General features: G+C 47.0%; 1 protein-coding gene across 2 annotated transcripts in view; it reads left to right on the forward strand.

The window, feature by feature from the left end:
- Window positions 1-18,501, forward strand: part of GYS2 (glycogen synthase 2) — a 56,125-nt gene extending 37,624 nt beyond the window's left edge. The window contains exons 7-16 of one of the 2 annotated variants that reach the window (XM_083402039.1): window positions 3,075-3,195; window positions 4,569-4,675; window positions 8,175-8,234; window positions 8,519-8,597; window positions 9,146-9,262; window positions 11,266-11,389; window positions 12,838-12,933; window positions 14,126-14,289; window positions 16,200-16,280; window positions 17,894-18,501. In XM_083402039.1, coding sequence (XP_083258165.1) covers window positions 3,075-3,195; window positions 4,569-4,675; window positions 8,175-8,234; window positions 8,519-8,597; window positions 9,146-9,262; window positions 11,266-11,389; window positions 12,838-12,933; window positions 14,126-14,289; window positions 16,200-16,280; window positions 17,894-18,115 — 1,171 coding nt within the window. In that variant the 3' untranslated portion in view covers window positions 18,116-18,501. Of the gene's footprint in view, window positions 1-3,074; window positions 3,196-4,568; window positions 4,676-8,174; window positions 8,235-8,518; window positions 8,598-9,145; window positions 9,263-11,262; window positions 11,390-12,837; window positions 12,934-14,125; window positions 14,290-16,199; window positions 16,281-17,893 lie in introns of both variants that reach the window. The other variant, XM_083402040.1, reaches the window with a different exon arrangement.
- The last annotated feature ends 4,295 nt before the right edge of the window (window positions 18,502-22,796 follow it).

Here is a 22,796-nt window from a genome sequence, read left to right on the forward strand (position 1 = left end):
ACACTTTCCAACACAATTGTTGTCATTTAGTCGTTTAGTCGTGTCCAACTCTTCGTGACCCCATGGACCAGAGCACACCAGGCACTCCTGTCTTCCACTGCCTCCCGCAGTTTGGTCAAACTCACATTCGTAGCTTCGAGAACACTGTCCAACCATCTCGTCCTCTGTCATCTCCTTCTCCTTGTGCCCTCCATCTTTCCCAACATCAGGGTCTTTTCCAGGGAGTCTTCTCTTCTCATGAGGTGGCCAAAGTATTGGAGCCTCAGCTTCAGGATCTGTCCTTCCAGTGAGCACTCAGGGCTGATTTCCTTCAGAATGGAGAGGTTTGATCTTCTTGCAGTCCATGGGACTCTCAAGAGTCTCCTCCAGCACCATAATTCAAAAGCACAATTCTTCGGCAATCAGCCTTCTTTATGGTCCAGCTCTCACTTCCATATATCACTACTGGGAAAACCATAGCTTTAACTATACAGACCTTTGTCGGCAAGGTGATGTCTTTGCTTTTTAAGATGCTGTCTAGGTTTGTCATTGCTTTTCTCCCAAGAAGCAGGCGTCTTTTAATTTCATGACTGCTGTCACCATCTGCAGTGATCATGGAGCCCAAGAAAGTAAAAGCTCTCACTGCCTCCATTTCTTCCCCTTCTTTTTGCCAGGAGGTGATGGGACCAGTGGCCATGATCTTCGTTTTTTTGATATTAAGCTTCAGACCATATTTTGCGCTCTCCTCTTTCACCCTCATTAAAAGGTTCTTTAATTCCTCCTCACTTTCTGCCATCAAGGTTGTGTCATCTGCATATCTGATGCTGTTGATATATCTTCCGGCAATCTTAATTCCAGTTTGGGATTCATCCAACCCAGCCTTTTGCATGATGAAGTCTGCATATAAGTTAAATAAGCAGGGAGACAATATACAGCCTTGTCGTAATCCTTTCCCAATTTTGAACCAATCAGTTGTTCCGTATCCAGTTCTAACTGTAGCTTCTTGTCCCACATAGACATTTCTCAGGAGACAGATGACGTGATCAGGCACTCCCATTTCTTTAAGAACTTGCCATAGTTTGCTGTGGTCGACACAGTCAAAGGCTTTTGCATAGTCAATGAAGCAGAAGTAGATATTTTTCTGGAACTCTCTAGCTTTCTCCATAATCCAGCACATATTTGCAATTTGGTCTCTGGTTCCTCTGCCCCTTCGAAATCCAGCTTGCACTTCTGGGAGTTCTTGGTCCACATACTGCTTAAGCCTGCCTTGTAGAATTTTAAGCATAACCTTGCTAGAGTGTGAAATGAGTGCAATTGCGTGGTAGTTGGAGCATTCTTTGGCACTGCCCTTCTTTGGGATTGGGATGTAGACTGATCTTCTCCAATCCTCTGACCACTGCTGAGTTTTCAAAACTTGCTGGCATATTGAGTGTAGCACCTTAACAGCATCATCTTTTAAAATTTTAAATAGTTCAGCTGGAATATCATCGCTTCCACTGGCCTTGTTATTAGCAGTGCTTTCTAAGGCCCATTTGACTTCACTCTCCAGGATGTCTGGCTCAAGGTCAGCAACCACACTACCTGGGGTGTATGAGACATCCATATATTTCTGGTATAATTCCTCTGTGTATTCTTGCCACCTCTTCCTGATGTCTTCTGCTTCTGTTAGGTCCTTACCACTTTTGTCCTTTATTATGGTAATCTTTGTACAAAATGTTCCTTCATTATCTCCAATTTTCTTGAACAGATCTCTGGTATTTCCCATTCTGTTGTTTTCCTCTATAGGAACTGAAACACAGCCATCGTCCAAAGTTCACACTTCTCCAAATTTTACAATGCAGTTGTCCAGCCAAGTGTACAAAAAGGATTCATGAGGGCAAAGTGTGCCTTAAAATGCACAGATTAGTGAAAATAGTATACTAGGGAAAATTGCTTGCAAAGTTTTGCCGATGAGTTTCTTAAGAGAAATATTCACTAAAATTCTAAGAATTTTTTTAAAAAATTGTAAACTGCTGTGGAAATGTAGAAAACAGAATTTAAGATGGAAAAAAAATGAGGAACTGAGAGGACCACAACAGACAGAATCATCTTTTGCTCTCATTTTTCCAAAGAGCAGAGAAACGATATGCAGCTTTAGTTACTGGGATAGAGGATTTCCCAGCCTGCACTGGGGTCGCTGGCAATCCAGGAGGAACCAGCTTTGGCCAGATTTATAAACAGATACAGAAAACTTACTGTTTCATCAGGCTTAGATTTTGCTACATTAAGCGCTACAGAATATAGAACAATAAATAGCAGCAACAGAGTGCTGTGAACGGATTGGGTATAGATGGCGTGCGATATGGAGGACCACAGTTGACTCATGAGAGCCAGTGTGGTGTAGTGGTTAATAGCGGTGGACTCGTAATCTGGTGAACCGGGTTTGCTTCCCCGCTCCTCCACATGCAGCTGCTGGCTGACCTTGGGCTAGTCACACTTCTCTGAAGTCTCTCAGCCCCACTCACCTCACAGAGTGTTTGTTGTGGGGGAGGAAGGGAAAGGAGAATGTTAGCCGCCTTGAGACTCCTTAGGGTTGTGATAAAGCGGGATATCAAATCCAAACTCTTCTTCTTCTCTTCTTCATCATCTGGGCTTTATGTTCTTATTGTTAACAACGGCTATTATTATCTGATTAACAGTCTAGTTTCATGCTTTAATGGCTTCTAAGCAGTGCACAGTTTTAAATAAACAATGAAACAGTTCCATCCAAATGCTAAAAGCACCCATATTTATAATACACAATAAAGTAAGGGAATTTAAAAGCATTACAATTCATAAGTAAACAAACAGTTAAAAAAACCATCAAGTTCAGGGGGCTGCTTGCCCAAACAGGTGTGTCTCCAAGAGCCGGCAGAATGCCAATGAAGATGGTGGCACTCATATTTCAGCCAGGAGGGCATTCCACTGGTGCCATTGCTGTGTGTGTTGCTTAGTCAAGATTCACGAAGATGAGAGGTAGAACAGGAAACCTGCAGTGTTATTGCTGTGTCAATGACCTTCAGTCGGCAGCACAGTTTACCAGGACCCATTTTACGTTTGTTTGCCCTTGCTTTCAGACACCTTGATTTCAACCTTGAAAGGACTTTGTTTTTCTTCATTGCTGGGAGATACGAGTTTTCAAACAAAGGAGCCGACATGTTTTTAGAGGCCTTATCAAGACTGAACTTCCTCTTGAGGGTAAGAAAGAATGCAAATCCATATGAGGCTGCCTTAGTCTGTTTCCCTCTCCTGCTCTGACTGGCAGCTGTCCTCCGGGTCCCAGAGAGAGAGCACGAGTTGGATCGAGTTGGCATCTGTCTGTGTCAAGAGGCAATGGAAGAGTGCAACTACCGTATTTTTCGCTCTATAAGACCCACTTTCCCCCCCTTCAAAAATTAAGGGGAAATGTGTGTGCGTCCTATGGAGCGAATGCAGGCTCCTTGGCTTCAGCGATAGCAACGCGAAGCCTCCAAAGCACAGAGGGAGAGCTCTCCCTTGCTCCGGAGGCTTCGTGTTGCTTTCGCTGAAGCCGCCTGAAGCCCCCGGAGTGCAGCGGGAACTCCCGCTGCACTCCGGGGGCTTCAGGCAGCTATCCGCAAGCCTTCGGAGCACAGCAGGAGTTCCCGCTGCGCTCTGAAGGCTTGCTGATAGCCGCCTGAAGCCTGGAGAGCGAGAGGGGTCGGTGCACACCAATCCCTCTTGCTCTCCAGGCTTCGCTTCGCTGGAGAGGCGCTGCACAGTTTTCCCTCTCTGCGCAGCACCCCTTCAAGGAAGCAGGAGGAGAAATGGAAGGGACTCCGTTTCTCCTGCCACTTCGCTGAAGGGGCGCTGAGCAGAGAGGGGGAGAATGTTTTTTTCCTGTTCTCCCCCTCCTATGGTCTGGTGTGTCCTATGGTCCGGTGCGTCCTATAGAGCAAAAAATACGATACATTGCATGTGAGAATGACCAAATACTTTAACAGGAGATGCTGGGGCCTGCCACTGAGATGTTATGCATGTACTTTATGGCCGCAGCCTCTTCCCAAAGCTCAACAAGGGTATAATACAGACTCCCATATGTATAGTGCAATGGATTTCCGTAGTCTTTGCCACTTGGCTGTCTCAGATGCAGCACACACATAGCCAAATCTGAAATGGATGGCCTAGGGGTAGACTCATAGTGCAATGGAACAGCATCCAATTTTTGCATTGGGGCTATCCTTAGGCCACACCTCCTATTCCTAGGCCGCACCCCTCACCAGCTCTGCTTTACATCCTCCATGAGAGTGTTTTTGCCTGGCTGGAATGTGCCTTTGAACTCTGATAATCCTTCTTGCTTGCATGGATGAATATTCTTTGCTCCGCCCACTTTGGCCCCTTGCAACAGCAAACAGTGTCATGTGGCCCCTAGGAAGTTGACCAATGAGGCCCTTGGTCTGAAAAAACGGTTTCCCAACCCTGGTGTCAGTGGTCTTTCGGATAACGTGGTTCCAAACCATTTAGGTCTTTAAAGGTCAAGCAAGATGAACAATGAGGGGAGGACATTGCAAAAAATCTCTCCCTGTTTTGACAGCCATCTTTTCTTCATTCAGGTGCACAGGAGCGATGTCACCGTCGTGGTGTTCTTCATAATGCCAGCAAATACCAACAATTTCAACGTGGAAACCCTGAAAGGCCAGGCAGTCCGGAAGCAGCTATGGTAAACCTCTTTCTTTCTCTTTCGGCGTGGCAAAGCAAAAGAGTTAATGGCAGGAGCGAGCCAGCAGTAAATCACACAGGGCAAGTTGAAGTTAACTCTTTATTAGCAAAAACAGGATCTGCACAGGAGTGTCAGGCCTAATGAGTAGAGCAACTCATCTCTGACAGGTCCCTCCCCCTTGAAGCAGGAGCAGAGACTGAAGGTCCCTGTCTCCCCTCAGTCGCCTAAACCCCCTCCTCTCCCAGATCCCCTCCAAGCAATCTGAGACTCTGCCGGCGAACATGTTTCATACTCTCCAACATTTCTCCAATGAAAATAGGGACGCCCCATTCCATAATGATAATTTTACTATTTATACCCCACACATCTTACTCCAACCACTCTGGGCAGCTTCCAACATATATAAAGACATAATAAAACATTAAACTTTTTTAAAAAAACAACAACAACACTTCCCTATACGGGATTGCCTTCAGACGGCTCAGGAGTCGAATAACTCAATACCCCACAACATTTCTCCAATGAAAATGGGGACGTCCTACGGAAAAGTGGGACATTCCGGGATCAAATCAGAAACCAAGATGGCTTCTCTAAATCAGGGACATCCCTAGAAAATAGGGACACTTGGAGAGGCTGCTGTCTCTGCTCCTCCCTCTTCATGCCTCTCCTGGTTCTGGGAGACCAAGGGGGGAGTGGAGCTTGTTGCAGCAGGAGGGGGAGGAGGCATCCATGAATTTTACCAGCCGCACTCATCTCTGCATCCCTCCTCTCCTGCTTCTGAGTCTGGGCTTCCCTCTGCCACTTACTCCCCCAGCTCACTAAGCCCTGTTACCTCTTCAGCTTCCGACACCTCCGCCTTCCAGTCTTCTCCCTCTTCTCCCTCTGACCGCTCCGCATTGTCCCACCACCAATCCCCTGGCTCTGAGTCTTCTTCCTTTGGGGGTTCCCTGCTAGTTCCTCCCACCATTCCTCTGTGTCCAACCAGTCCGTGACAGTCAGTGACTGACTGGTTGATTCATGACAGTCCATGACTGATTGATCGACTGATTCTGGTGTGTGAAACAGCTGGTGGGTTTCATGTTTGCCCAAAGGGTGAACCTGACCAAATTAGGTCCATTGATTTCAGGAGGTCCGCTCTAAGTAAAATATAGTTGCACATCACCCAATTTATTCTATGAAATATCTGGAAGCTGACCCAGGACTTGCTCAGGCTGTGGTTCCCAGCTTACACTTATCAAATTGTGTCAATGCCCACACACCTTGTTCAAGACCCGGATCTGATGCTCAGTTTGCAAAACGAGGGTGAACCCCGCTGTGCCTGCAATCATTAGGCAGGAAGGGGAATTTTGGCAGGAGGAGAATTGAAAGGGAGAAAAAAAGTTAAGAGAAAGAATGAAACAGGAAGGAATTTGTGATGGCCTGGGAATCCGATTCAGAGGCTGATCCGGAGGAATCCCAGCCTGCACAGGAGTCCCCACCTCCAGGGCCGGCTGAACTGGGGCAGGGCCTTGGATCTGAAGCACCTGCACCTGTGCCGGATCCTCAGGAGCAGGCACCAGGTGAATCCTCTCTGGCTCCGGAGGTGATGGAGGACCCATTGCCTGCAGGTGCGCCTCTCCCAGCCCTGTCAGGGGAAGGTGAGTCTCCCCCTGGGTCCATTAACCCTCCAGCCTCTCCTGAGCTGCAGAGGCTCAGGGCAGAGAGGCGGAGGGAACTGGTTTCTCCCAGGAGGAGTGCTTGCCTTAAGGCCAGGAGAGGCGGGTCTCCTGGGGGCTGAGACCGCCCCTGGCCTCAGAGAAGATAAAGGCGAGTCAGCCCGGTGCCAGGTTGCGGGAGCAACGTCGTTGAAGAGCTGTTTCAGCCAGCACCCTGTCCTGTTCCTCGAGAGTTCCTGTCCTTGCCCTGCTCCTCGCCCTGGACTCCGCTTCACCCATGGAGGATTGTCTGCCGACCCTCGACTCAGGTCCTGGACCTCGCCCCACGGTAACCTCCCCCTGGGACCAGCACAGAATTTGGCAAGAGGCTGTTTTGCTTCTGCATCACAGTAACTCTTGCTGTTTCTGGACCGTGTATCCGACTTGCACTAGGTGTTTTTGAGACTGCCGCCTTGTGGTCTGATAAAGTAACCACATCCTTCTCTTTTAAAGGTGTTCCAAATGAAACACAAATCTGTGTGTCCTATGCCCAATATCTCCTTGGGGACCTGCAGTTGTATGGTGTTTCCTCAGCGGGAGAGATACAGAGATCTCTCCGTAATAGGAAATACATTTTCTTCCCTGCCCCACAGCTAATGTCCTTGTGCAGCGTGAAACTGCAATTCTGGAAGGGCCACACATGCATATGCGAACTTTATATGCACAGGTACAAGCTTAGAAATAGTTATTCAAATTAAATAGAAAAGCAATACCTGTCAACACAGAGGGACGCGGGTGGCGCTGTGGGTTAAACAACAGAACCTAGGACTTGCCGATCAGAAGGTCGGCAGTTCGAATCCCCGCGACGGGGTGAGCTCCCGTTGTTCGGTGCCTGCTCCTGCCAACCTAGCAGTTCGAAAGCAAATCAAAGTGCAAGTAGATAAATAGGTACCACTCCGGCAGGAAGGCAAACGGTGTTTCCGTGCGCTGCTCTGGTTCGCCAGAAGCGGCTTAGTCATGCTGGCCACATGACCTGGAAGGTGTACGCTGGCTCCCTCGGCCTATAAAGCGAGATGAACGCCGCAACCCCAGAGTCAGCCATGACTGGACCTAATGGTCAGGGGTCCCTTTACCTGTCAACACAGCAGGGAAAGCTGCAGCCAGGTGGATCGGTATGCCTTCTTAGTCCGCTGCCCTGGTCTCACTGTCAATGGGGAACTTCAGAGCCTCTCCTGTTTTTCCTTCTTCTGGTCTGTTATCTTTAAACTAGACCTCGAGTAGAGGACTGTCATCTGTAAAGCATGACACAGCCGCCTTAGAGAGGTCCAGGGAGTGAGCTGAAGGCTGGCAGGATCTTGAGATACCTTGCAGTAGGTGATTTGGGGGACAGTGGATATGTGACCTGCTAGGACTGCTCGTGTTTGCTTACCTCCACCTGTGATCTTCTATTGGCATATTTGTAAATAAAGCAAGTATGACAATAGGGATGTGGAGCCTGTGTCCCTTGCTGGACTTCAGTTCCTCTCATCCTTGACCACTGGCCATGTTGTCATAGATCTCTAGTGTTCTCTTCCTTGCAAAGGAAGCCAAACCCAGGCACTGCTGCCCTTCGAACATTTCTGCAAACAACTTTGTTCACCCAAATGTCATTAGATTCCTCCTCCCATCAGCCCCAACCAGCCTGGCCAATGGTCAGGGTTGATGGGAGTTGTAGTCCAGCGTATGAAGAACACCAAGTCAGGGGATGCTGGCAAGAAAAAGAAGAAGCAGAGATCAACACGATTCACATGGGAGACATTCGCATGGGAAAAAGTGGATCGGAAGCCTTTAACGATGATCTGTTTCTTTCTCTCTCTCTCTCTTAGGGACACAGCGCATCTGCTCAAGGAAAAATTTGGCAAAAAGCTCTATGATGCTCTATTAAGGTGAGCTCTCATTCACAGAATCATAGAATTGGAAGGGACCCGAAGGTCATCTAGTCCAACCCCCTACAATACAGGAATCTCAGCTAAAGCATCCATGACAGATGGATGCAGGTGTCTCATATTTCACTGTAGAGTTATGTATTTGCGTATGAAGCTCTGGGTTAGTTAAACAATCCCAGTGTTGTGGGCCAGAGAGAGATCCTGCTTCATAAATTTTAAATGATTATTTTGGAAAATGCTTCCCTTCTTTTCACAAAAAAAGATCTTCCCTATTGCACCCACAGAGGAGAAATCCCTGATATGAGCAAGATCATAGATCGTGATGACCTCACCATCATAAAACGGGCCATCTATTCAACTCAGGTTAGAGGCTCTTTTTTCTGATTATTTAATGGAAAGCATAAAATTTGTCTTATGGTCTAGCTCTCACTAGAGTAGTAAATCTACATACCGTCAATATCATTCTTTTTAAAAAGTTGCTTATTTTCTTTAAATGCTATGGGTTGTATCCTGTTCTAGGCCTACCCAGAGAAGACCCATTGATGTTAATGAGCACAACTATTAATTTCTACTCTGTATAACTAAGTATTAATTTCTACTACCCCAAGGCCCATTAAGGCCCGCTGTGTGGCTTACAATAAAGAAAAACACAGCAAAAATAAGATATAAATAGAAACTTTTTTAAAAAAACAACAACAACCCACCCTTGAAACCTTAAAAGAGCATGAAACGAGTTTCCTAAAAGTAACCACAGAGATGGTCAACTTCCTTCTGAATTCAGAAGGTTCCAAATAAAGTGGGGCCACTTCAAAAAGGCTATGCTGGTGTTTAGACCCCATTGGCTACAAACTTGCCTTTTTTGTCTGTTTATTTGAAACATGTCCCCAAATGCACATCTTGTTCTGTTGCAGCGACAGGGACTTCCACCAGTGACAACCCATAACATGATCGATGATTCCACCGACCCGATCCTCAGCACCATTAGACGCATCGGCCTTTTCAACAACCGGACAGATCGAGTGAAGGTGCAGCTCTCAGGGCTTTAAAAAATGTATAATTCCCTGTCTCCTCTGCCTTAAAAAACCTGGAACAGCTGGTACACAGAGTTTTGTCATTGTTTAGTCGTTTAATCGTGTCCGACTCTTCGTGAACCCATGGACCAGAGCACGCCAGGCACTCCTGTCTTCCACTGCCTCCCACAGTTTGGTCAAACTCATGCTGGTAGCTTCGAGAACACTGTCCAACCATCTCGTCCTCTGTCGTTCCTTTCTCTTTGTGCCCTCCATCTTTCCCAACATCAGGGTCTTTTCCAGGGAGTCTTCTCTTCTCATGAGGTGGCCAAAGTATTGGAGCCTCAGCTTCAGGATCTGTCCTTCCAGTGAGCACTCAGGGCTGATTTCCTTCAGAATGGATAGGTTTGATCTTCTTGCAGTCCATGGGACTCTCAAGAGTCTCCTCCAGCAGCAGAGTACAAAGATGCATTCTTTTCAGAAGGCAGGAGGGAATACATAAGGTAAAGGTAAAGGTACCCCTGCCCGTACGGGCCAGTCTTGACAGACTCTAGGGTTGTGCGCCCATCTCACTTAAGAGGCCGAGGGCCAGCGCTGTCCGGAGACACTTCCGGGTCACGTGGCCAGCGTGACAAAGCCACATCTGGCGAGCCAGCGCAGCACACGGAAACGCCGTTTACCTTCCCGCCAGTAAGCGGTTCCTATTTATCTACTTGCACCCGGGGGTGCTTTCGAACTGCTAGGTTGGCAGGCGCTGGGACCGAACGACCGGAGCGCACCCCGCCACGGGGATTCGAACAGCCGACCTTTCAATCGGCAAGCCCTAGGTGCTGAGGCTTTAACCCACAGCGCCACCCGCGTCCCCGAGGGAATACATGACACTGTCCTAATCCAAGCCAGGTCATTGGTCTTTCTCTCCTAGTACTATTGCATCTACGCGAGTTCCTTTTAACCAAACCAGCCATTCCCACCCTTGAACCCCCAGACGGCAACCAAGGCAGCCAGTTTTAAAATAGGGGTTATATGAGGTCTAAACTAAACCCCAGCCAGGAATCCTTTAGATGCCAGAAGAGTCTTCAGTTTTTGCTGCAACAGGCTTATTTATTTAGTGTGAGCACCTTGAATTGAGTCCAGGAACAAATGGGTTATATGAGTTCTAAATTAAATGCTAGCCAGTAATCTGAGTGCTGCATTTTGTACCAATTGAAATTTCCAAGTCGTCTTCAATGGGAAAGCCCCATGCAGAGCGCATTGCAGTAATCCAATTTGGAAGTTCCTTATAGACGTCAGCCATCCCACATAGATCAATTATGCTGTCCTCCTGGTTCCTGTGTGTGAAGAACAGCTGTCACTCATGTTGCAGGGCTGGATTTAGGTTTAATGAGGACCTCAGCTACTGAAGGTAATGGGGCCCTTTATATGTCCAGCTGTCCTTTGTCAACAACAAATTGTCCCTGTTTTTTGCGATTAATATATGCTATGTGGTAATTTATGGACCTAATAGGTATCTAAAGCCATTTGCACATAACAAAATATGTATTTTATCAAAGTAATAGTTGAACTGAAATACAGTTAAGAAGAAGTATATTAATAGTGAAATACAATTAAGAAGAAGTATATTACATGCAGAATGTAGGCACCCTATATATAGAAATGAGCAAACCAGTGATATTTTAGGGAGCAGGCTAGCAGGCGGGGCCCATTACTTACATCATAGGAGCCTACACAACACAAAACACTGTAGTTGTATGTAGGTTTTATTTTATTTGTTTTTTATCTTATATTTTGGCAATGTACATTTAGGTTTTTTCCCCTTTAATTTTTTTGGGGGCCCCCAAGAGAGTGAGGCCCTAAGCTATAGCTTGTTTAGCTCATACGTAAATCTGGCTCTGCTCATGTGGGTTGTGTCTCTGCTGGACACAGCAAGGGACTGCTAGATTTGAAAACTCCCCCTTTTTAAATTATACCTCTAAAGGCAATGTTTATGTGGGTTTTCTTCTTCTCATTCAACTCTCCAGATAATCTTGCACCCTGAATTCCTTTCTTCAACGAGTCCCTTATTGCCAATGGACTACGAAGAGTTTGTCAGAGGCTGCCATCTTGGGGTATTCCCATCATACTATGAACCCTGGGGTTACACTCCCGGTAAGCAAATGACAGACTCACTGGCTTTTATTGTAAGTCGCTCTACGCGGGGCTGCCCTTGAAGCTGACCCAGAAACTCCAGCGGGTGCAGAATGCAGCAGCAAGGCTCCTTACAGGGTCCTTGCCATGGGATCACATTCATCCAGTGCTTTACCAACTGCACTGACTCCCGGTGGAGTACAGGATCAGGTTTAAGGTGCTGGTTTTGACCTTTAAAGCCCTTTGCAGCGTAGGACCCATGTACCTATGGGACCGCCTCTCCTGGTATGCCCCGAGGAGGACCTTAAGGTCCACAAATGACAACACCTTGGAGGTCCCAAGTCACAAGGTGGTTAGATTGGTCTCAACTAGGGCCAGGGCCTTTTCAGTACTGGAACTGACTTGGTGGAATGCTCTGTCACAAGAGACTAGGGCCCTGCGGGACTTGACATCTTTCCGCATGGCCTGCAAGACAGAGCTGTTCCACCAGGCCTTTGCTTTGGACTCAGTCTGACCCTTATGTTTCCCTCCCCTTATGGTCTTGATGTATCGGCTATTTTAAAACGAGGTTGCATTTTAAATTGCATTTTAACCTGTATTTTAAATTGTGTTCCCCCCGCCCCTCTTTTTCCCCTATTATGTTTTTACTGTGATTTTATTGGTGTTACCCGCCCTGAGCCCAGCTCTGGCCGGGGAAGGCGGGGTATAAATAAATTTATTATTAGAATAGAATCATAGAATCATAGAGTTGGAAGAGACCACAAGGGCCATCGAGTCCAACCCCCTGCCAAGCAGGAAATACCATCAGAGCACTCCTGACATATGGTTGTCAAGCCTCTGCTTAAAGACCTCCAAAGAAGGAGACTCCACCACACTCCTTGGCAGCAAATTCCACTGTTGAACAGCTCTTACTGTCAGGAAGTTCTTCCTAATGTTTAGGTGGAATCTTCTTTCTTGTAGTTTGCATCCATTGCTCCGTGTCCACTTCTCTGGAGCCACAGAAAACAACCTTTCTCCCTCCTCTAGGTGACATCCTTTTATATATTTGAACATGGCTATCATATCACCCCTTAACCTCCTCTTCTCCAGGCTAAACATGCCCAGCTCCCTTAGCCGTTCCTCATAAGGCATCGTTTCCAGGCCTTTGACCATTTTGGTTGCCCTCCTCTGTACACGTTCTAGTTTGTCAGTGTCCTTCTTGAACTGTGGTGCCCAGAACTGGACACAGTACTCCAGGTGAGGTCTGACCAGAGCAGAATACAGTGGCACTATTACTTCCCTTGATCTAGATGCTATACTCCTATTGATGCAGCCCAGAATTGCATTGGCTTTTTTAGCTGCCGCGTCACGCTGTTGGCTTATTATTATTACAGATGGGGGGCGCACAGTTTCAATGCAGCCTGCTTCTGGTGTGACCCTGCAAAGTTGCACATCACTGTGGGAGTTAAACCTTCTTTGTCTTTTGGCAGCTGAGTGCACCGTCATGGGGATTCCCAGCGTGACCACAAATCTCTCCGGATTTGGCTGTTTCATGCAGGAGCATGTGGCTGACCCAGCTGCCTATGGTAAGGACATTGCAGCCATGGAACAGATTATTAATGTGCTAGGGGTTTTAGCCAGCACAGCGCATTTTCCACATGCATTTTCCCAACTTTGAGAGATTGGGTTGATTTGGTTGCAGGCTTTTGTGCTGCATTTTTGGTTAATATTTTGGTTATAGACTAAAAGGAGAATTCTCTGGATGCCTAGATCCATGTTTGGGGCAATCACTCTTTGGTGAGAGAGCCCTAGCAGAGATCTAAAATCACAAAACATGTAGCAAAGTAAATCACGGAAATATAGGCAGTTAGGCCTTTAAAATATCCCCTTCTAAGTCACAATGGAACATCGGGTTATGTACCTTCCTCCTTAAGAACGCTTTGGATAATGAGCTCCGCTAACCCAGAAGTAGGTCTCCTGGTAGCAAACTTTGCCCTAGGATGCGAGCAGAAGTCGTGCGCCGGTGGCATGGCAGCAGCGGGAGGCCCCATTAGCAAAAGCACATCTCATGTTAAGAACGGTTTCGGGTTAAGAACGGACCTCTGGAACGAATTAAGTTTGTCACCAGAGGTACCCCTGTATTTCCTAAGTTTCCCACTTAGCATAGAAAAAGACCACACCTTTGGTGAGTTAAAAATGGTTTACTTACAAACTCTTCAAAGGCCAGATTCATGTGCTTTTCCATATTTCAGCAAGACAAGATAGGCAGGATGACTTCGTTTCAAAAATGGTAATTTTCTAAATTATTTGCATAGAAACACAAAGATGGCTTGCTGAAGCCACACGGTCTAAGCTTGGAGCCTCTAGCTCAGATATCTTTACTGGAAGGGTTCACATGATGGCAGGATGGAGGAAAGTCAGAGAACAAAGAGTTTGGTAGTCCTTCCTGCCAAGGTTAGGGGATGTGACTTAGCTAAGCCTGGCAGAACGAATTACTCTATGGTCTTAACCCCTCCATGCATTAATTAGAGGTTGGTTCTATGAGGCTGGATATATCCCACATTTTGGACCTTCCAAAGTTCCTCTCCAGTGTAAAAAGAGAGTGGGAGAAGAGAAGAGTACAGATTGGCTATACAAAGCACAAGCGTCTCCACTTGATGAGGAACAGGATTTTGCAAAGGTCATTATCATGCATAATGACAGATGCAACAGAAGCCTTCAAAGGCCAAAGAGCACCTGCAAACTCTTTTCTTTCCAACCTGGGTTTGTCTCCTGCAGGTATTTACATTGTGGACAGGAGATTCCGCTCCCCAGATGAGTCCTGTAACCAGCTGACGCAGTTCCTGTATGGATTCTGCCAGCAGTCACGTCGGCAAAGGATCGTCCAGAGAAACCGAACGGAGAGGCTCTCGGACTTGCTGGACTGGCGATATCTAGGCAGGGTACGCTGAACGATTGCATGTGTATCTCGCTCCCTGTTGCTTGAGATCAGGGGTTGGTGACTTCGGCCTAGAGGCTGAATGCAGCCTTCCGGGCCTCTCTTATCTGGCCCTTAGGATTTTCCACAGGCCACACTGCCAACCCTGGCCACACCTTTCATCAGCTCTAACCTCTCCTCAGGTGGTTTTTGCCTTGCTGAAATGTATCCTTGAACTGCAATGCCTGACTGGGAGATGGAGGCATGTGTCTGTGTATTAATCTCTGACTTCTGCTTGGCTGAAATGTTTCCTAATGTGCAAGGCGAGAGCAACATCCATTGCTATGCCCGCTTTTAATAATAATAATTTATTATTTATATCCCGCCCATCTGGCTGGGTTTCCCCAGCCACTCGGGGCGGCTTCCAACAAAACACTAAAATGTATACAATACAATATAAACATTAAAAGCTTCCCTAAACCGGGCTGTCTTTAGATGTCTTCTAAAAGTTTGGTAGTTATTTTTCTCTTTGACATCTGGTGGGAGGGCGTTCCTCAGGGCGGGCGCCACTACCGAGAAGGCCCTCTGCCTGGTTCCCTGTAACTTGGCTTCTCGCAGCGAGGTAACTGCCAGAAGGCCCTCGGGGCTGGACCTCAGTGTCTGGGCAGAACGATGGGGGTGGAGACGCTCCTTCAGGTATACTGGACCGAGGCCATTTAGGGCTTTAAAGGTCAGCACCAACACTTTGAATTGTGCTCGGAAACGTACTGGGAACCAGTGTAGGTCTTTCAAGACTGGTGTTATTTTTCATCTGGTCCTGCCCACCACTAGTGCGTGCGCACACCCGCCCTCAGAAGATTGCTTATAAGGGAACACAACCCTCAGGCTGAAAAAGATTCCCAACTCCCACTTGGGATTATTTGCTAAGTAGCTTTTGGATATATCAGTACGTGATGATCAGGGGTCTGGAAACCAAGCCTTATGAGCAACGGTTGAGGGAGTTGGGTGTTTAGCCTGGAAAAGAGGAGACTGAGAGGAGATGTGATAGGTAAAGGTAAAGGTAAAGGTACCCCTGCCCGTACGGGCCAGTCTTGACAGACTCTAGGGTTGTGCGCCCATCTCACTCAAAGAGGCCGGGGGCCAGCACTGTCCAGAGACACTTCTGGGTCACGTAGCCAGCGTGACATCGCTGCTCTGGCGAGCCAGAGCCGCACACGGAAACGCTGTTTACCTTCCCGCTAGTAAGCGGTCCCTATTTATCTACTTGCACCCGAGGGTGCTTTCGAACTGCTAGGTTGGCAGGCGCTGGGACCGAACAGCGGGAGCGCACCCCGCCGCGGGGATTCGAACCGCCAACCTTTCGATCGGCAAGCCCTAGGCGCTGAGGCTTTAACCCACAGCGCCACCCGCGTCCAGGAGATGTGATAGGCATCTTCAAATATCTAAAGGCCCACCACATGAAAGACAGAGCAAGCCCATTTGTTTCTGCTCTGGAGGGTAGGACTCGAACCAATGGCTTCAGGTTACAAGAGAGGAGATTCCAACTAAACATTAGGAAGAACTTTCTCATGACACAAGCTGTTTGACAGTGGAATGGACACCCCCCGGAAGGTGGTGGACTCTCCTTCCTTGGAGGTTTCTAAGCAGAGGTTGGATGGCTATCTGTCATGGATGGTTTAGTTGAGATTCCTGCATTGTGGGGGGGTTCGACTTGATGACCCTTGGGGTCCCTTCCAACTCTACAATTCCACGATTCTGTGATTGACTGCGTGAAGTCATGGTCATAGAAGTCATTGAGTTGTAACAAGGACACCATGGTAAGGCATGGACCTTCTCACACAGCTGTGATCATGAGAGGGTGAATGCCTGGGCACATCTTACATCTCTCTCTCTCTCTCTCTCTCTCTCTCTCTCTCTCTCTCTCTGTCCTTACAGTTTTATATGCACGCTAGGCACCTGGCCCTTAGTCGGACATTTCCTGAAAAATTCGTGCTGGAACCAAATGCTCCACCAAAGGTAACTCCTCCTACATCCTATCGTAAAACCTTTATTGGCATCACATACAACATCCAAAACAAATCAGTACAGAATTACCACTTCCCCATTGGCACAAAACATTTGCTAAAGGAAAGGAGGCAGAGCAGTCTATCGTCATATCTCTAGGTCTCCAGGGAGATCAGACGTCTGCAGTGTATTTTGGCGACAAAAAAACAAATAGAGATATTTAGCCACTAACTTGGTGAGCTCCTGATCATTCCCCAGTAATAGGAAATGGAAACTCTGGTTTCCATTTAGGAATACAGAGTTGTTCCAGAAATTACTGGCAGAGATCAGCATATAGTTTACAATTGAAAACCATATGTGTAAGGGTTTCCACCAGGTGGTCTTCACATGGGCAAGTTCTTTCTCCTTCCACCCTGCCTGAGAACCTTCCCCAAAAGAGGTTTGATGGATTTGAATTAAACCTGGCCAGCGAGAATGCCCTTCTTTCTTGAGGGCTAAGCAGAAATTCAAGGTAATTATGGTTACCGTATTTTCCCCTCCATAAGACGCACTTTTTCCCTCCTAAAAAGTAAGGGGAAATGTGTGGGTGTCTTATGGAGCGAATGCAGGCGGGAGGCTCTGCTCAGCGCTCCCTTTAAAGAGCCGCGTGGAGTGTGTCCCTTCTCTCTCCTCGGGGAAAAGCCCCCAAGAACCGCACACACGCTCCACGTGGCTCTTTAAAGGGAGCGCGGCTCTTGCTGGCTTTTGCGGGGGGTGGGGGAAGGGACAGAGGGCAACCCCTCAGAGCCTGGCATGCATACAGGCTCTGCTCAGCGCTCCCTTTAAATAATACTTTTTTCCTTGCACTCCCCCTCTAAAAACTAGGTGTGTCTTATGGTCAGGTGCCTCTTATGGAGCGAAAAATACGTTAGTTTCATGTGCCCGAGAAAGTTGAAAATAAAGAGGGGAATATGTTTTCTCTGCTGCTACTGTTAGTTCTTGGCGTTCAATATCCCACAACCTAGTTTTTATTATAGCCTTGGCAGATGGTAGGGACGTCGATCACAAAAGTTCCACTGACAGCCCGAGTTGCTGTACGTTCTTGTTAAACTGTTGTAGCCCTGGGAAAAGAAACTCTTCCTACATGTTATGCTTCAAGGGGCATAAGTCAGACATGACCACGTCACCATTGGTCTGAGAAACAGATGTTTCAATAATAATAATAATAATAAATTTTGTTATTTATACCCCACCCATCTGGCCGGGTTTCCCCAGCCACTCTGGGCGGCTTCCAACAGAATACTAAAATACAATAGTCTACAACAGCCTATTACACATTAAAAGCTTCCCTAAACAGGGCTGCCTTCAGATGTCTTCTAAAATCTGGTGGTAGTTTTTCTCTTTGACATCTGGTGGGAGGGCGTTCCACAGGGCGGGGGCCACCACCGAGAAGGCCCTCTGCCTGGTTCCCTGTAACTTCACTTCTCGCAGTGAGGGAACCGCCAGAAGGCCCTCGGAGCTGGACCTCAGTGTACATTTTTAAATTAATGAAAAATATTTTGGGTGGCACGGGGAGGAAGGACACGTTTTTACATCAAGGGCCCTTCCTGCATCGTATTTATCCCTCGCTTCCATTTCTCCTGCAGACTGAAGGATTTCGGTACCCGCGCCCATCATCGGTGCCCCCCTCGCCCTCCGTCTCTCAGCACAACAGCCCCCACCAAAGCGACGAAGAGCTGGACGAGGAGGACGAAAGATACGACGAGGACGAAGAGGCTGAGAGGGACAGGCAGAACATAAAGGCCCCTTTCTCCCTCAGCGCTGTGCCGGATGGGAAAAAGAAGCAGCACGGAGAATATAGGAACTGATGCAGCTTGGGGCCAAATGGTTACTGCCAATCCGGCTTGTACACGTTACCTTAAAGTTGGGTACGACCTGATGTAAGGGAAGTGTGGATGATTCGGGTGGGAACTAGATGTCTGAAATACCTCGAATCCCCTGCCCTCTTTCCTCCATTATAAATAGTTCTGATGGTGCATCTCCCCCTTACTTCATTCTCTTCCCCCCTTTGGCAGTAGAAGAAATAATTTAGAAGTATGTGTCAAAAACCAGGACTGTATGCTGGCTTTTTTTTATAATCCCTAACCCTAATATGGATGTGGGTGGTGCTGTGGGTTAAACCACAGAGCCTAGGACTTGCCAGTCAGAAGGTTGGCGGTTTGAATGCCCGCCACAGGGTGAGCTCCCGTTGCTCCTGCCCACCTAGCAGTTCGAAAGCACATCAAAGTGCAAGTACAGTGGTGCCTCGCAAGACGAAAAGAATCCGTTCATCTTGCAAAGCAACCCCATTAGCGGATTAGCGCTATTAGCGGTTTAGCGGCTATTAGCGGCTATTAAAGGCTTAAGGGATTAGCGGATTAGCTGCTAAAAGGCTATTAGCAGCTTAGTGCCTTAGAAAAAGGGGGTGGGGAGCGGAAAAAAATCGCAGCAACTCGCAAGACATTTTCGTCTTGCGAAGCAAGCCCATAGGAAATTCGTTTTGCGAAGCACCTCCAAAACGGAAAACCCTTTCGTCTAGCGGGTTTTCCGTCTTGCGAGGCATTCGTCTTGCTGGGCACCACTGTATATAAATAGCTACTGCTCCGGCGGGAAGGTAAATGGCGTTTCTGTGCACTGCTCTGGTTCGCCAGAAGCGGCTTAGTCATGCTGGCCACATGACCCGGAAGCTGTACGCCGGCTCCCTCAGCCAATAAAGCGAGATGAGCGCCGCAACCCCAGAGTCGGCCACAACTGGACCTAATGGTCAGGGGTCCCTTTACTCTTTACCTTTAACCCTAATATCTTGGCACTAAGAAGGAGGATCAAAGTGCTACCTATTGCCTGCAAATTTGGCAGGGAAAGAACAGCTACTTTCTTAGAGCTGCTACTCAGCCTGCTGCTATTTTTAAATTTGATGTGATGCAAGTAAATCCGGTTTCTCTCCTTCAGCTGTGGATACAGGGCCGGCCCTTTCATTGGGCAAAGTGAAGCAGCAGTTGCTAGAGAGAAAGGGATTAGGGGCAAAGCTTTGGCTAGAGCTGTGTGTCCCACATGGCCTGGTCTGCTCCTTCCAAATTTATCTTTCTGTCTCATTGATGGGACATTGAAGTAAGATTTGACTGCTAGTCTGGCCAGGTCCTGTACATGGAATTTGGGGGAGCAGAAAACATCTTGTTCTTCGCCTCCGTCAGTCAAATGCCTTGGAAAGGCCATTCACAGGTTAAAAACCCCAACCTTCCCCCATAAGTCCAAAGCTGGTTCAAATATCTTTTTGAGCTCTAGTCCCTGTTATCAGAGAAGACTTCAAGCACTCTTGAAGGTCAATTTTCAGACTTCTTGCAATGAAGAAATTTTCGGCTTTCTGTCTGTTGTGGAACTACCTTAAGAACTTTGAGACTCTCATCTGTAAGTCGGAGAGCTAAGCATCATTATGTACATATAATACATTCTTTTCACCAGCATACAGCATTATTAAACATAAAGATTATGACTTACTAGCTGTTTCCCAGCTCCCCAAGACCAGGTTGTATCCAGCTAAGTCATACTCAAAGTAGAACCACTGGAATAAACACACTTTGCTAATTTCATTGATTTCAACGGGTTTACTCTGAGTATGGCTTAGTTGGATACAGCCCCATGTCTTTGTCTCATTTACTTGCTTTTGATGTAATGGGTTATAGGATGAGCAATATTTTCTTCCCAACAGTGGGGGGGGGGATTAGTGCTTATAATAATTCAGAAATGATTGCTTACATTTGTGAATGACTGCTGCTCCGGAGAGCAGGATCCAAGCCAGTAGGTTCAGATTACAGAAAAGGAGATTTTCTGAGTAAATATTAGCGAGAACTTTATGACGGTAAGAGCTGTTCGACAGCGGAATGGGCCGCCTTGGAAAGTGGTAGACTCTCCTTCATTGGACAGACTTTTAAGCAGAGGTTGGATGGCCATCTGTCAGGGATTTTTGAGCTCTGATTTCTGCATTCCAGGGGGTTGGACTAGATGGCCATTGGGTACCCCTCTACAATTCTACGGCTCAGAACTGAAGCACCCGATCCCAAGAGATGCTTAAGCAGAAACTTCCTTTCTTCTGCATTTCCTATACATCCTTTTCCCACAGCTTCTCCATCTTAGAACCACGATCTAGAAATATTTGAAGAATCTCTTCCACAGCTAGAGATCCGTAAACGGAAATTTATTTAAGCTAAAATGTTTTGGTGGTGGTGGTGGGGAGTCGCTGCTTATAATCGTACTGCTTATCCTGTATTCCAAAGAACGATCATTTTCCGCCACCTTTAAAACAACCAGTCTAGAATTACTTTGAATAATTTGCTGTCAACCAGCAAACATCTTATTATTCAGTGCTTGCATACAGTTCCTGGCCATAATATGTCGCCTGTCTGAACTTGTGCAGATTCACAATAAACCACAAACTATTACTACTTTCTGATTTCTGTGAGAATTGAATGAACCGAAAGGGTCAGCGGCGTAGCTGATGCTATTGCAGATTTGTTTATGGGGTCTGTCTATGGAAAGGGCAGTAGATGCCAGTTTTATCCTCCAAACTCATCTATTTATGTTTACAATTCACTGGGAAGATTCAGAGCGGGGGGGGAGGGATTGGGAAGAGGGTGGAAAGAAAACAAATGCAGATGTTGTAGATCTTATCAGCCCCAGACAGAAAGGCACAATGGGAGTTGTAGTCATGCAACATTTGAAGGGGCACAGGGCTTATTAAACAGGGCTTTGTCAATCTGGGCATAGAGGGTGGGAAAAGGATGGTTAACTCAAAGGGAACATGCAGGAGATGGGAGCAGGGGGTGGAAATCCCCTTCAACCTTATCTCCCTGCGATTTGCTGCTTTAGGATACTTGCCTGACCACAGTACAGTGGTACCTCAGGTTAAATACTTAATTCGTTCCGGAGGTCCGTTCTTACCCTGAAACTGTTCTTAACCTGAAGCACCACTTTAGCAAATGGGGCCTCCTGCTGCCGCCGCGCTGCCGGAGCACGATTTCTGTTCTCATCCTGAAGCAAAGTTCTTAACCTGAAGCACTATTTCTGGGTTAGCGGAGTGTGTAACCTGAAGCGTATGTAACCTGAAGCGTATGTAACCTGAAGCGTATGTAACCTGAGGTACCACTGTATCAGAAATGGGAAAACATTTTGAAGCATTGAAGGAAGGGGTGGAAAAATCTGTCAGTTTTGATTTCCGTTTCTCATTAAGTTCTTTTTTTAATTATTCAGTCCACGTGAAAATTCATACATTTCCTCCCCCACAACATAACACATATTTCTGCAAGCATTATTTCCCCCTACCAGAATGCATTTTTGTACATTATCTTAATGAGTATAATTATTTCTGTTCCGAGGTTTTTATTAGTATTATTATTATTTTGTGTGGTTATTTTTGGGTTGAAGAACTGCATTGCAAAATTCAAATACATGTGAATCTCAATGGATGGTTGCATTTCAGCTTTCTGTTTGGTTCGGGAAGCATGAAATGTGTTGTTGTTGTTTAGTCATTAGTCATGTCCGACTCTTCGTGACCCCATGGACCCGAGCACGCCAGGCATTTCTGTCTTCCACTGCCTCCCGCAGTTTGGTCAGACTCCAGTTTGTAGTTTCGAGAACACTGTCCAACCATCTCGTCCTCTGTGCCCTCCATCTTTCCCAACATCAGGGTCTTTTCCAGGGAGTCTTCTCTTCTCATGAGGTGGCCAAAGTATTGGAGCCTCAGCTTCAGGATCTGTCCTTCCAGTGAGCACTCAGGGCTGATTTCCTTAAGAATGGATGCGTTTGATCTTCTTACAGTCCATGGGACTCTCAAGAGTCTCCTCCAGCACCATAATTCAAAAGCATCCATTCTTCGGCGATCAGCCTTCTTTATGGTCCAGCTCTCACTTCCATACATCACTACTGGGAAAACCATGGCTTTAACTATACGGACCTTTGTTGGCAAGGTGATGTCTCTGCTTTTTAAGATGCTGTCTAGAAATGTGTTAGGATGAAATGTGTTAGGTTCACAATAAAATGTGAACCAAATGAATTGCCCCCCCCCCCCATCCCTATCAATGGCTACTAGTCATGGTTGGAGGCAGTAATTCAGGCTTCTTCAACCTTGGCCCTCCAGATGCTTTTGGCCTACAACGCCCATGATCCCTAGCTAGCAGGACCAGTGGTCAGGGATGATGGAAATTGTAGTCTCAAAACATCTGGAGGGCTAAGGTTGAGGAGGCCTGCAGTAATTCAAAGGCTTCTGGATCCCAGTTGCTGGAAGGGAGAGGGCTCTTGTGCTCAGATCTGATTGGTCACTGTGAGAACAGGATGCTGGACATTGACATGATCTAGCAAGCTCTTCATAGGTTCTTAAGATGGTGGAATTGGGGGTGGGCAATTTTCACTTGTCTCTGCATTCTCTCTTACCTCTAGAAAGTTACCCCACCTCCATTTTATAGCTGAACTAGTGAGATTGTGGACCCAGCTACATTTGTCAAGAAAGAGCGTTTTGAT

Source organism: Podarcis tiliguerta (genome assembly GCF_965153285.1).
Source record: "Podarcis tiliguerta genome assembly, chromosome: 10".
Classification (NCBI taxonomy): Eukaryota; Metazoa; Chordata; class Lepidosauria; order Squamata; family Lacertidae; genus Podarcis; species Podarcis tiliguerta.